This window comes from Pseudopipra pipra, chromosome Z (genome assembly GCF_036250125.1).
Source record: "Pseudopipra pipra isolate bDixPip1 chromosome Z, bDixPip1.hap1, whole genome shotgun sequence".
Taxonomy (NCBI): Eukaryota; Metazoa; Chordata; class Aves; order Passeriformes; family Pipridae; genus Pseudopipra; species Pseudopipra pipra.
This window is the reverse complement of record NC_087581.1, coordinates 17975012-17990226: the sequence shown is the minus strand read 5'-3', so window position 1 is coordinate 17990226 and position 15215 is coordinate 17975012. Positions and strand designations below refer to the sequence as shown.

Here is a 15215-nt window from a genome sequence, read left to right as displayed (position 1 = left end):
AGAATAAGACGATCACTTTATCAGACGAAAGCTCTTCTTGCAAAACCAATAGTTCTTTTCTATTACAAACAAGTTATATATTTATACTTGAAAGTATGGACCCTTTGAAAATTATAGCTTCAGGTGAAAAGTATGTTGATACATTCTCCAAAAAATGCAGGGGGAAACAGTAAGAAAGACAAATTCTAAGCTGTAAAGGTTAATTTGCATTCAAGTGCAACTGTGTGGCATCTTAATACTTCATTTTAAGTGACCTCTTTCAGTTTAAGACTACAAGTTACAGTATCATATCATTCTTCTACTACTTCAGACTTCATGACTCATGCAATTTTCTTATAATTTCTAGGTAGAAAACGCAACACAGTAGTTTTGAAAATGCTGTATTAGTATTTATAGATTACACTAGCGGGAAAAAAAAAAGGAACAAGAAAACCCCAACATGTTTTAATTCAGTGATAGCATCTGTAGTGCTGTTTCTTCTTCATAAAAAGCCTTTAAGCTATCACCCAAGCTTGTTTAAATGAAACAGTTCCATCTAATATTGCAATGATTCAGAAGCATGAATGCAAACATCACATCTCAGTGAAGACTAATGGCTGGAAATTAAGAAGATTAAACATACCAACACAACCACTTCCTGTTTTCTGACCTCAGGCACAAATACAAACCTACTAGTTTTACATATTGAGATATAAAATGATGCCTAAAGCTCCCTAAAGCATAGCTTTTACACTAATCTAGACAAATACTAGATATTAACCTCAAAATAATAAAAAAACCATAAGTAGGATTTATCATGGGGTCAAATGTTTGCAAAAATATTACAGTTTTCTCTTCCCGCCCCAGGCCCTGCACATAACACAAGTACTCTCTATTTCCTAGATCAAAGACTTATCATTCAAAGCACAGTAGACAAGGGGGGGAAGTCATTGTTTCACTAGTGACTCAGAACTGGACATTAAGTCTTATTGTCACAGGTAATTTACAGCATTCAGGAACCACATTTAAATTTAATTTTTTTTTAATCAAGACTTCAGCTTTTAAGATTTTTCTCAATAAAATTAAATTATGCCTAAAAACATTTTGGGTAAAATTTACAAGGATTTCTGCAACAATAAATTTTTCTGCAGGTAACTCTTCAATTTATTAATCTAAACCCACTAGATTACATTTCATGAAAATAAATTTTTGTGGTCCTTTTTTATAATATGAAAATGCAGAATATAATTTCCACACATACAGACACACTCTAAGTCCTTTCTAAAACTTAAATCTCTTATTAATACAATTAGGAATTCTATTCTCAATTAAATGTAGCTTGTACAATACCTCCCTTTCAGAAATAATAGAAAGCACATAAAACCTGGTTTGTAAAGAAAAAAAACCCCTGTTCTACTGCATTATTTCAGATACCTTCTTTGTGAGCTCATGAGACCCCTTGCCTTAATTACTTTTTCATAATTATAATTACATTGAACTTATCATATGCGTAGTCTAAGAGCAGCAGAATTCAGTTCACTATTTACTGTAAATAAAAATGCTGTAATTAGGCTTTTGCCACGGCAAACAAAACAAAGGCAGGAAAAGAAACAGATTAATGAGGACGAATGCCTCAAATACAGACACTTGTGATAAGCTGGAAAACAGTAATGAAAAAAAAATTTTAGAAATCAGGTGCTGATGCAAGTGGTACACGGCACTGTGTGACAGGATGTCTAAGGCTTCTCGGACCGTGGCTGGAGAAATTTACTGTCTAAATACAACAGTGACACCTGCCGGAGAACAGGGACACTCCCAACCGCCCTAGCGGCACCCTCAGCCCCTGCAGGAGTCACAGTCATCACCACTGGCACCATTGTCCTCATCTTCCCATTGCAAGACAGTCCCACAGTTCCATACATAAAAGTTTTCGGCAGGTGAGCAGTTAGGAGGAATGTGTATCACTCAGCGAGTTATTTCCCTTCAACACTGAATTACACCAGCCCAAAAATTAAAACAAGTTCATCCAGACATGACCTTCTAAGTATTTATGCCATAGTCCTTCACAGTTTGCAATTTCAAAGTTTCACTGATCTTCTGTGTTTGTGGTACAGGCAAACAGGTATCCAAATATTTTAAAAGTTATTTTGGATTTCTGGTTTATGAGGAGTTATTTATAGTTACCACTCAAATAAAAAAATGGATTTGAAAAGTATTATTAAAGTTGCTAACATGGTACTCAAATAAAAGAACAAGGTCTACAAGAAACAGGACTTAAAAGCAATTATCTGTAATATTGAAAATATGTTCAACATTTGAATTCAAGAAAAGCCATTTCTGAAGAAAATAAAAACACATACAAAATCATCAAGTGATACAACCTTTTGAGGAGGCTGACGACAAGTTTCAAAAAAGAGGCCAAACTGTGCCTGAAAAGAGGCTATGATAAGCCTAGGCTCATGGCTATCTGTAAAGCTGCCTGAAAAAACAGGAGGGAGAAAGTTCACAAGCTCATCTCCAAAATCACTCCCACTGGAAAATGCTGTTTTAAGTCTGATCTGTAGATCAAAACATGCTTTGATGTACTACTATCGATGGAGAGGGGACAGCTGCTGATGAGAGACACAAGATGAAAGACATGAATTTGCAAGGACAACAAGAATGCAATGAATCCTTTATGACATCCAAAATATGATTCAATCCCAAAACAATCAGCTGAGAAGTTACAGCTTAAACTGGCATTTCTCAAAATACCCTCAACATACTCTGCTATGAGAAAGTCATCTGGGTGAGTGCTGACAGGATGTCACATAAAAGAAATTTAAAAAGAAAATTGGAAATGGAGAAACCGTTGGACACAGAGTGAAAATCTAGTATGTATTTACCTCATGGAATCTTTAACAGCAGCCAATAATTTTTAAAATTTATTTTATACTTTAATTGCATTTAAAAAATGCAAAAAAGTGGCAGAAAAATTAGAAACAGGGATAAAATAGGATTGCATTGTAAATTCAATATAGATTCACCACATGGAATCTTTAATAATAGACAGTAATTTTTTTTATATTTTAAATTACATTTAACTTAAAACTGCAGGAAAACTACATTGAAAGATTGTTATTTAATTTTTACCTCAGTTCAAACAGTAAAATTGTAGTCATTACTTCTGCAGGAAATAAATTGTGATTTTTTTCACCAGAAATCCTACTAGTATCTAAAAATATTAACAAATTGAAACAATAATTATTTTCTTGGGATAATGCTTACTAAGTACCAGTATTGTAACCAGTACCTCATTAGCCAGAAACGTCAAAGATATATGCCATCTTCCATGCAAAAGATGGTATTTTCCTTTCACATAAAAGAGAATCCAAATGCTTGCAGGTGATTTTCAATTGTATACTAATCCACGCATACAAATACTCAAGTGTTTTACATAATAATGAAGGAGTACTACACTATTTAAAGTATGCTGTGGATACAGAATTTTATAACTTTTCTCTCTTTTGGTAGATCTTTAGAAGAGCTTACAAAATACATTAAACTATTTCAAGCAAAGAGCTGAAAATTATACTTTGTGCCACACTTTGTGCACTAGATCTATAAAAACAGGACAGAGAATTCCAATTCAATACCCTGAACCTGACAGTGATGTCCCATCTATACTACCAGCATTTAAGAGATACTGAACACTTCAGAGAGCGAACACCTGCAGGTCTTTATGAGTTCTGGAACTGAAACTCTTCCTGAATTACACTTATTTTTAAAAGAAAAAAAGAAGTACAGACAAAACACTGAGAAGTACCTAATTCTGTAGGTATTACATATTAAAATGGCACTTTTTGTAATTTTTAAGTAAATGATGTGGTGCTCATGAATACTGCTTGTATTTCTGATCTTCTTTGGAGAATTTTTCATCATGCTTTATCAGAACCCACATATCAGAACAACAAAAACATGAAGACCAGAAATCGCTAGCATCACAGCTACTGCTTCTTTCCCATGGACATCTGCATTATGAATCAGCTTAAATGAAACAAAATGTCTCTGCCATTCTCCAAGAGATTTACTATGTTTCATATTAGCTACTATCAGAAAGTCAGGTGTTAACATTGTAACACTTAATGCATCACTTCAAACCTGGTATCTATGAAACAGCCTTATAGCTCAGTTTTCAAAAGTAAGTCATGAGCTGTCATAAGAAGCAATATAAAGACAAAATGGTTTATTAGCAAGTCCTAAAGTTGAAACATTTTATCAGTTTCACTGTAAATTCTAAAGTAACTTCTATGAACTAAGGATCTGCTGTTTTCCAGTTTAGCAACCATTACAAAGCCAGCTGTAGAAGGTTAAAAGGAGAAACACAGAACTTACTGTGGTGCCACCCGTCTCCAATAGCGATCAATTCCATTTTTAAAGTACAGCACAGCTAACCACCTTACATTCACATCCAAGCTATGATTTGTAAAGATATTCTGTTAAAAAAAAAAATTAAGTTAAAAACTGCACAACACACCACAAACAGGACAGAAATTGTATCAACAAATGCCCTGGTACATATATAAGTACACATATCTCTACATGTATGGATGTACATAAACAAAATGCATTAGACAGGTAAGTGAAATGCTGTTTTAAACATTAATTTTTAGAGATTAAAAATATGTTTATCACTAGCCCTAGTACTTAATTTATTAAAAAAACAACATGTAAGGCAAATGTGCTGCTAATCTTGTCTGGCTGAGCAGGGAATAAAAGAGTAATAATCAATAGAATCAGACAATTATTATACTCTTTAATGACACAGCTCTCAGAAGTCTGTCGCACTGCACAATACAAGGTAATTTCTTATTCTAGTCAGAACCCAGCCTTCAGGTGACTTCTCCATTATTGTCGTTATTTAAAGTTTACTTAATAGCACTTTTCCACTGTATCTTACCAACAAGACTGAATAAAAACCTGGCTGTGTCTCCCACTGCTTCAGTTGTTCCTCAGCTGGCTTCAACACTGCAGTATCTTGGCTAGTAGCTTGGGTCAAGACTCGTAAAACAACAGTGCTAGCACTGTTGAGATCCATGAAAATCTGAGAATGTTCAAAAAGAGAGGAAAAACACTTAAGGAAAAAAAGACAGCTAAATATAGACAGGTATCTTCCATTCATATTTTCTAAACACCCCACACTAACTTTTCATTAGACTACACTGTGTAAAGATAGCATTACACCCACTCAGAGGCAGTTTCAAGGTACAGTGATTAAACTATTTTGCTTTCAAAAATCTCTCAGCAGAAAAAGCAAGCATTAAATCTATCATTACAAGCACATTTACTAGATTTGAGGAATTACAGGAAATATTTTGATTTTAAAACAGTTACCTCTCCTGTCAAGCACAGCAACGGAGAGCAAAACCACAACTAGAGATGACTTCAGCTGTAGGCAGAGTAAACCATGAGGTTGTCTGAAAGAGGCAAAGATGCAGATTATTAACACTTTTGTATTTTCTTTTTCCTTCAGGAGATAAAATGATCCACTTCAGATAAATACTATGATAACTCAAATTCATCAAAACAATTCCTATCAATTAAAAAATAAAGAATTAAGCTTCACAATTAGTCCTAAATGAAACTGAATTTTCCTTGATATATTTGACTTCCTTATGTATTTAGCATAAAAATGCTAATCAGCTGAACTATGAATGCCTATTGCCCAACTTCCAATATAAATACGTCCTCATACATCCTTGTACTCTATGAAGACAAAGCAAAACAGAGTTCTCCAAATGACAGAGATTACATTTATAATGACCACAGAAACAACAAAGAAAAAAAAAAAGACACATATTTAACTGACATATTAACTATAGACTCTGCCAAATAAAACTTGTTTTCTGTCCATAAAAAACATCTGTTTACAACCTACCTAAACTTTTGTAACACAGATACATGCTAAATATTCATGCTATCTGAGTTTTCAGATATAACAAGAAGTAATGGTTTTGGCACTAGAATGTATCCTAGAAACTACATGTAGCTGAGCCAAGTGATTTAAAAGTACTAACCTGTCGCTGAAAGTGTCGGAACGGCCAAAGTGACACGAAAAAAGGTTCCAGCAAAGTTTATTCCAAGAAAAAAGCAGGGACAGCCGGGGCTGCTGCGCAGCCCCTTAAGTACAGTTTTTGAACACACGTAATGCACAAGGATAGGACAGTTCAAACTTTCACACCAGAATTCTTACAGCTAATAGGTGCATTTTCTAAACTCTACTTTCTCACAACAACTTTCCTCTTTCTCAAAACAGCCCAGTTCTTTCCCACGACAGTCCCGAGCACCTGCTCTTATTTTTCTCTCATGTTGATGTTCTTCCCAACTACTCTCATTCAAAACAGGTCCTTGTTCTCATGAGACAGTGCTCCTGTTCTCATGAGACAGTATTCTCTGTTCCCACAGGACAGCTTCTTCAGGATGCATCAGTATGTTGTCAGGATCAGGGCCTCCATTTTCAGTCCTCTCTTTCAGTCCATCTCAGGGGCATACTTTGATCTGGTCAACATCTATTGCTTCGTCAGTATGTGCCAAGGTGCTGACAGACCCACTGTCACCCATGACACTAACCAACCAAAGCAAAGAAACAATGAAGAAGGGAACTGAGGCAGCCAGCCAAGCAATACCAAGTTACTCTATAACCAGGTGTATTGTCTTAAAGAAGTTCACAGGCAGTCCCTTAGAACTTTGGGGGGGGTTCCAGACACAGACAACCACTAGAGACCCTCAGTGAAGCCTCTCAGAGACCTTATAAGGATATGTATATATGCTAATAAGTGTTGGGAAATGTCATGAATACGTAATTATTTAGGAAAAGTGAATAACCATGTAATGTGGACATATGAGCTGTAGTGCAGATACCCCTGTGTGCATTTTGGGAGCCGATTCCCAGGGCACCCAGCATGCTGTGACAGCATTGTATTATAGAATGTCTGGCATTCTTTAGACTCACAAATTGAGTCTTAGCAGAGGTTTCTTTTAAGAGTAAATTTTAGGCAACATTCATATACTTAAGCTTTCTAAATCAACAACCAAGAACAGTTTCTCTTCAAACAGGACAAGAGGAAATGGCCTCAAGTTGTGCCAGAGGAGGTTCAGGTTGGAAATTGGGAAGAATTTTTCACAGAAAGGGTTGTTAAGCATTGGAATGGGCTGCTTAGGGAAGTGGGGGAGTCACCATCCCAGGAGCTGTTCAAGAAACAACTAGATGTGGCACTTGCTATGGTCTAGTTGACAAGGTAGTGATCAGTCAAAGGTTGGACTCAATCTTTGAGGTCTTTTCCAACCTTAATGACTCTCTGACTGGCTTTTGTTTAATGTGAAAAAAAGTTTATTTTTCCATCTTCAGGAAAGAGATTAAAATTGTTACAGCAATGGTAAAAAAGTTCGAGAAACCAAATTTTATTCTGATACTGGTTTAAAACTTTCATCTTTTGAGAAAATCATCTTAACAAAAACTAGCAACAATATTAAAGGCCTTTTATACCAGCAACAGTCCTGCACAATTAAAAAAACCCTAAAAAACCTTAAGAACTCTCAATGTGTAAGTCTCCAATCATGCCCAACAAAAACTGGCTAAAAATTGAGGGTCCTAAGGTTAAAGAAAGTATACTTTCCAACCAATGAACCACAAAATCACATCTCTCTCTACAGCAATAATTGAACAGAACAAGTGACTCCCTCTCTGCTTTATACTTCACATGTGATGAGTCTTTTAATCTTTCTGCTTTAACCACTTGTGACCAGGTTTTGGTATTGGAGGTGGCTACAGGGGTGGCTTCTGTGAGAAGCTGCAAGAAGCTTCCCCCATGCCTCACAGAGCCAATGCCAGCTGGCTCCAAGATGGATGCACCGCTGGCCAAGACTGAGCCCATCAGCAATAGCGGCAGCACCTCTGGGATAATGTATTTAAGAAGGGGGAAGAAAAACTTAAAGCTTTTTGCTTTTACTAAAAATTTATACACTTCATCTAGAACAGTTCTCACCAGAAGACATACTTATTGAAGTTAGTAAAGTGCAAACACAAAAAACAGGAGGCTTTTTTCCATTTTCTTATTTCAAAATGCTTAGCTGGCAGTTGTAAATAACAAACAACAACAACAAAAATCAAAGAGAAATATTTGCAAAGCTTCTTTTTTTATTAATGCTTCTCATTCTCGAAAAGGTCTGTATCTGCAGCTATTGCTGCTCAAAAAAAAAACTAAAGAAAAACCAAGATAAGCTTAGTGGGTCAGAACGAAAATTCACTTAACCAACCCCATGTTCTTTCTCTGTCAAAATCTAAAAATCTAAAAAATTAAAAATCTAAAAAAACCTATTTTGAATCAATCCTTACTGAACTTAACTTTACTTACCAAACTCAAATTTGCTGTTTAAGCTAGCTACAAAGTTATGCTAATACAAAGAAGTATGGTCACCAAAATAAATAGTATGACTCTGCTTCTTCCTGCACCCCTTAAATACCTGAAGCTGGAAGGAATGAAAAAATGCAGTTTTGGTTTGGGTCAAGCAAAATGATCCAATCATTTTCATACCACATTGCCTGACAGGCTAATGTGCTAGGTGTAAGAAAGCAGGCAGAACAGATACACATAGCTTTTATTTCACTCTCCTTCTCCTAAGTGAATTAAACTTAAAGCAAACTTCCACATTATGACTGAGCCATAATTACCCACAAAAGGCAGAGGGGCACATACAACAAAAAAACCCAAAGCCAAAAAATTAAGACATCTGAGCAGAGTGTTCCACAAACAAACAGCAGAGGACATTATGGGAGGAGGGAGGAGTACGTGACTTCCAACAATGTCAAGCCATTACAGGGTCAGGTCCCAGCACGCAATTTCAACTCTGACAAAGTCCCTCCTTGCTTTAGCTTCCCAATAGTACGATTTCTATTGGAAACTTATTATCTGCACGCCCTCTGCAAAAATTATTGACTCAATGAGGGCATCAGCTCACACCTTGTGTTAATGGGATCCTCCCAAAACACAGTTCTAATTACAGCTGTGTACAGATACATGTGGGGGCCCCCTGGTGGTCTACTGGTTAGGATGCAGCACTCTCATCACCGCGGCCCGGGGTTTGATTCCCAGTAAGGGAACTTCTCCGGGCAGATGGAGCTTGTCAGCCCTGTAAGGCCATCCATCTAAGAGAAGGTCACTCTAAACAAACCTACATCCTGAGGACCTCGCTGCCACCGTCCAAGCTTCGCTCGGCCCCGGCAGATGAACTTTAGGATTAAAGGGTGGGCTCAGTTCAGTGCACACTGTGTCTCACCTAAAAAATCCACTGCGCAGGCTCGAAGGGTAAAGACCTTTCCCAAATCTTCGTTCGCGAAGACTGGCCATACTCATGCTTACAGATGTGTGAAATCTTTTTCTGCAGACAGACACAGATGTGCTTCAGGAGTTTAAACCCAGATCTCCCCAAGCTTAATTTGTTGTGACCCTCTTTTTCTTTAACTGATGCATCAGGGCCTCTCCAGATCACAATTTATACAGAGGATATACAGATGCCCTCAGACCCCACAGAATGGCAAAGGCCCACGAATACTGTCTTTAATATTATGGGATAGAGACAATCTTCACCTCTTACAAATCAGACTTTGCTATTGCACAGAAAAGGCAAAGGGACATGGGGTACACCACAGATCGGTTAATTCACAGGGACATGGACTTCCTCCACAGCTTGCTGGGGAATTCTACAGCTTCAGTCACTGTTGAGCTGTTTCTACAAGACTGCCCTAGAGATGAAACTGAGGAGGTGAGTATTAAATAGCCATTATCTTTTGGATGCCTTCAGAGCCATGAGGCATGCATAGAAATGCTGGCAGAGTCTGCCAATCTTATAAGGAACACATTCTCAGAAGGTAGGCAGGATCTGCACTTCGTGCCACAACACCCAGAATTCCAAGGTAAGGGTTAGCGCCTCCCATCTTTACTTACTAATGTCAGACCATGTCTTCACAATAAACATGGAGCAGTTTCAGAAATGTTGATTGCTTTCTGCTGCTCTTCTGTGGTTCACACCCATTGCTACAACAACCCAACTGCACATATAGAGTTGGGGTGGAAGGAAAGGAAACCCCTTCCACTAGAAAGTGTTCAATAATGTCACCTGCAAACCAAGCATGACTCTTGCCATGTTAGAATTTGTTCTTGTCTGAGGAAAAAGAGACTAATCACACACAATAAGAAAAAGCAGCTCTCCAAGATCCCACTGAATATGGTAATACTGAACTAGACAACAGCATACTCTCAAGTTTCAGTTAACAGGAAAAAAACCAAACTCAGTTACACCTAGAACATAAGCAAGACACATCAAATGCCACCCCTCAGCACAATGAGCTAGTGTCTTCAGAAACCACAGGTACCAGTACTAGTTCCTCATCCTTACCACCCAATGTCCCGCACTTCCATTCTTACTTCTAAACTACAATTCCTTTTACTGGCAAAAATCCAAGACATACTTCTGTTCTACTCTTCATTCTTTGATTCCCATTCTAAGGAAGTATCTGCAAATGTAGTTTGCTTTCAAGAATATTCCAAGTCTCTTAAGTTTCCTAGTTTTATACTAGCTAGGCTAGTTTACTGTTTTTTCCTGAGCAGTCAATGTTTTTGATACAGGCAAAAGAGTATCTGGGTACTTTTCCCATCACACTAAAACACATCCTAATTTTAAAATCACATCAGTTGTGAAAAGAAATGAAGGACTGTTATACATCTGTAAAGGAACAAAATGAAGAATTTAATCATTAAATACCTCCCTACTTCACTTTTTTTGGACTTTGGAGAATGCAGTATAACAACTCACTCATAACCAAACAACTAATTCTGTGTACTTTTTGATCTCATTTGTTAGGAATTTAATCAAGACTCTCACACTATAATAAGGCACAAGAATGTATTCAGTTATGATTTCATGAAATCAGAAGGAGACAAAGCAGCAAATGTATCACATAAAACACAGCGTGTTCTCACTGATCATAGTACAAACATTTTCTGGGATACTTTAAGAGCACAAGTGATTCTAGAGATGTTGTTAAACTCTTTTAGTCAGTGTCTGAGACTGCTTCTAGAACAGCCTCCAGTTGGTTTCTCACAGTTCTCCCTTTCGTCAGTTCAAGTAGGAAGAAACTGGGGAAAGGCCGGAGCTACTGTCTGGGATCTAAAGCCAATTAACTATGAGGAGAGGCTGAGGACTTTTTTAATGAAATGGAAGCTAAGGGAAGACTTCATAGACACTTAAAACTAGAAAGGCACATACCGAGATGACTTTCTGCTTCTTGTCAGCAGATTACACATCTAATAAACAACAATATAGCTACATACTGCAGCTTGGAAGGTTCAATTAGAAACTTACTACTGTCTTTTACAGCACATTTGTTTTAAGAAAAACAGGAAAAACAAAGTTCTTGTGCTGAAAAGCCACAAGAACACCTTCTGAAACAAGTAATAGGAATGCTGGAGTTCACAATGATCTGATACAACACATTAGCTAGAATACTGACAGCTTCAGGAAAAGCTGGTAGTTACACTGATCTCTCCAGCCTTCTACCAACTCTTCCATGAATCTCTTTTCTAACATTGCAGTACCTGTATCAATCATGCCATGTTATACTTCTACTGAACAGTGAACCCAAAAGAACTAGTAGTATCTTGATTATGAAAGGTACTACTTAAAGCCACTAACAACTACAGTAATCACCAAAATCACCACAATGACTAATGTTAAGCATTACCACGATTTTCCAAAACCAACATATTGATTTTTCTTTATGTAAATGAACAAGGCTACCTTTAATTTGCCCAATTTAAATCACAGCAAAGAAAACAAATTAAAAACGTTTCAGCAGGAAAGAGTTAGAGGTGTTTTTTCCCCATACTGCTACTGACAGAAATAGAGGAATAGAACTTCCAAAACTTCATTTTTACAGAAATTTAACACTGAAATTAAAATCTAAGCCTGAAAAAGCATGCAGAAGACACAAAAAATAAAAGAACAACAAGGAACACAGGAATAAAGGATAGCAGTGAGCAAGGCTGACAATAATGTTAAGGGAAGCAAGTCAGTTCATATTAAAAATTCTGGTTAAACAGTCACCAAAGTGACCAAAAACACCCAACAGAAAAACCAGGCAGTAAACAAATGAGTGGGATAATTTCAAGGACTAAATCAGAAGAGACTGTCACAGGGTTCAGTATGATGACATAGAAAAAGCAAAATAGATACAGAGACAACGGAAGAATATTTTTAATGTTTAATAGTAAGTATATAGGATGACCAGTATAACAAGGTCAATCTCATTCTGTTGACATCCTAATTCACCTCGTTTTAACAAACTTTCAAAAAGACATTGCAGAACACTTAGAACAAACTAGTGCACAACAACTGAGATGGAAATACAAGTTTCAGTCTGCCTCATGCTCTGGAACGGGTTTAAGACACTCCAGTTTAACTACAGTTAAATTCTACTTCTGATGATACAGCTGCAAAATTTTATACATAAAGCATGGGTGGCAAAAACCTTTACCATGTCATTTATACATATGATAGTAAATGCTCCTCTGTAGAACAGTACAAGGAAAGAATAAGACAAGAAAAACAGAGAGCAATGAAAAAATTGTTGCAATGAAGTTTCAGGAAACCAAAATCCAGAGAGAACATGCTATTTGCAAAAACTTGAGTAGTTCTAATACATTATGGATGCTAATTTGAAAGCCACGTCAGATACATTACAGACTTGACTTTATCTGAGACATGGGAAGCAAAGCTCACAGAAGCATAAGTGGGAAGCAGCATCAGTACTGCATTTAGGGCCACGTTCATGTATTTTACACACACTGCTGTCTCCTAAGGTAACAAACTGGAGAAACAACTCACCACTGCTGAACTCAGCCTGCATCTGATTAAGAGAAGACTCTGCTCTGCACAAAACCTGCTGGGTTCTAGCCTGCAACAGGAAAACAACCACTTTTAATAAAGGCCAATACATGCTCTTTTCCGCAAAAAAACACAAGTTTTGACAGTAAACCACGCAGTTCAATGCTCATATCCCTTCGATGCCTTCTCGTTAATTCTACCCCGACCGAAAACTGTTTCAAGCAGAAAGCGGGAAAGAGTTCCCTGGAATTAGGTAACAGTTATTTCTTTCCAGCTCCGAGCAGACCCTTTGCCAGTGCCAGCACAAATGGTAAGGAAGGCCGCGCTGCCCATCCCCGGGGGCAGTGCAGCGGAGCGGGCACCGCGGCGGACACTCTGCGCCGGAGCCGCGGCGGCTCGGGCAGCGCCAACGGGAGGCCGAGGGAGCAGAAGCGGGGGCTGGTGCGGAGGAGCAGTACCGCCCGCCGCGAAACAGGTGCGGCTCCATGTTGGAAGCCGAACCGCTTTTCCCTCTCTACTGGTCCCTTCCCGGCCTCGCACGCACCGAGAACCTCCACAGCCGCGCCACCACCGCTCGCCCCGGCGCGCCGCCCTGACGTCACTACCCGGCGACGCGGGGCAGGCCCTGCCCGCACTGCGCCGTCAAAAGGCGGGAGGGGCGGGGTGGGGCCTCATGCGTAGGGGGCGGGGGCCGTGGCGTGTAGTGACGTCAGGAGCCGTCAGGCGCCCAGGAGCGTTCCTGGGTCGCGAGCGGTTTCCGGAGGTTGGAGACGTAGCTGGATAAACCGAGGGATACCGGCAGCTTAGAATCTCCTCGCAGACGTGCTTTGTGGGCGTTCTTGGGCGGCTGCAGCGGCGCGGGGGAGGGCGTGAGGGCGGAAACGCGTGATATTAATGCCAATGCATAGAGCTACAAAAATATTAAAAAAATATGAAAAATAAAGTGTATTTCATGCCAGCGGGTCTGACTTGAAGTGACTCGATTTTCGTTTGCTTCGGGGAGCTGCAAGCCCTAAGCCGGCCCGCCCTGGTACCACAGCCACTGGCCCGTCCGTGCTCCCGGTGTTCCAGTGCCTTCAAACCACTGCAGCGCCGCACGGGCGCTTTGTGCCACGCAAAGGCCGGGGGCTGAAGTGCCCCGTTGTCTTGTCGGCAGAAATCGGCGAGGGTCGCCCTGCAAAATCCTTCTTCCCAAGGTTTGCACTGGACACCCAGGTGCTGGATGGTGACAGAAGGAACCACTCCAGCTGTTCCTACGGAACAACGTAATACTGCAGGAGATACTCTCTGAAAAAGTGTTCCGTTCTGCGGGTTTCCTTTACTCTCTGTCCTCCCGCAGCCTTCCCTGCCCTCTGCGCACCCACAGCGGCCCGCAGCATGTCTCTCCTTGGATTACCTCCCTTTCCCTCGTCCCTTCGCTCTCGGCAGTCCAGCCATGCCAGGCAGGACTGCCAAGAAAGTGGGCATTCATTCAACACACATACCATTTCGTGTCACACTGGGGCTCCCCCCAGGAGCTGCCCCAGCTAGGTCTGTCCCGTGTGCAGGCCCTGCCTCCCGCCAGGGTGTAGGATCCAGGAGGATATGGGGCTAATGTGTTTGTCCCAAACACCGATAGACAGGTGGTTGTGGAGCCAACCAAGGGCTGTTGGTAATAACATGCCTTGAGAAAGAACAATCTCTGGCTGGAGAAGGCGCCATGCAGGGGTAGAGCAGCAGCACTTTTCTGGGACAAACATCCTTGGTCTAGTCCACGGAGACACAACAAACAAAAGCACCAGCACAGAAGCGGCCATGCACAATCGCCCAAAGGTCGATTAGCAGGGGGGACAAGACCATCTCCTTGAATCCCTCTGACCCATTTCCAAAAAGTCTGAAAGAACGGACTGTGCTTTTCTTTCTTCTCTTCTCTTCTCTTCTCTTCTCTTCTCTTCTCTTCTCTTCTCTTCTCTTCTCTTCTCTTCTCTTCTCTTCTCTTCTCTTCTCTTCTCTTCTCCCTTCCCTTCCCTTCCCTTCCCTTCCCTTCCCTTCCCTTCCCTTCCCTTCCCTTCCCTTCCCTTCCCTTCCCTTCCCTTCCCTTCCCTTCCCTTCCCTTCCCTTCCCTTCCCTTCCCTTCCCTTCCCTTCCCTTCCCTTCCCTTCCCTTCCCTTCCCTTCCCTTCCCTTCCCTTCCCTTCCCTTCCCTTCCCTTCCCTTCCCTTCCCTTCCCTTCCCTTCCCTTCCCTTCCCTTCCCTTCCCTTCCCTTCCCTTCCCTTCCCTTCCCTTCCCTTCCCTTCCCTTCCCTTCCCTTCCCTTCCCTTCCCTTCCCTTCCCTT

At 40.1% G+C, this 15215-nt stretch overlaps 1 protein-coding gene across 3 annotated transcripts in view; it reads right to left on the bottom strand.

Annotated features, from left to right (window-relative positions):
• IPO11 (importin 11) overlaps window positions 1-13527 on the bottom strand; it is a 77208-nt gene extending 63681 nt beyond the window's left edge. The window contains exons 1-5 of one of the 3 annotated variants that reach the window (XM_064642378.1): window positions 13445-13527; window positions 12901-12970; window positions 5353-5435; window positions 4919-5062; window positions 4354-4454 (exon numbers count right to left, since the gene is read on the bottom strand). In XM_064642378.1, the coding sequence (XP_064498448.1) occupies window positions 4354-4454; window positions 4919-5056 (239 nt within the window). In that variant the 5' untranslated portion in view covers window positions 5057-5062; window positions 5353-5435; window positions 12901-12970; window positions 13445-13527. Of the gene's footprint in view, window positions 1-4353; window positions 4455-4918; window positions 5063-5352; window positions 5436-12900; window positions 13424-13444 lie in introns of those variants that run through there. The other 2 variants (XR_010426855.1, XM_064642377.1) reach the window with 2 other exon arrangements.
• Window positions 13528-15215: the final 1688 nt, after the last annotated feature.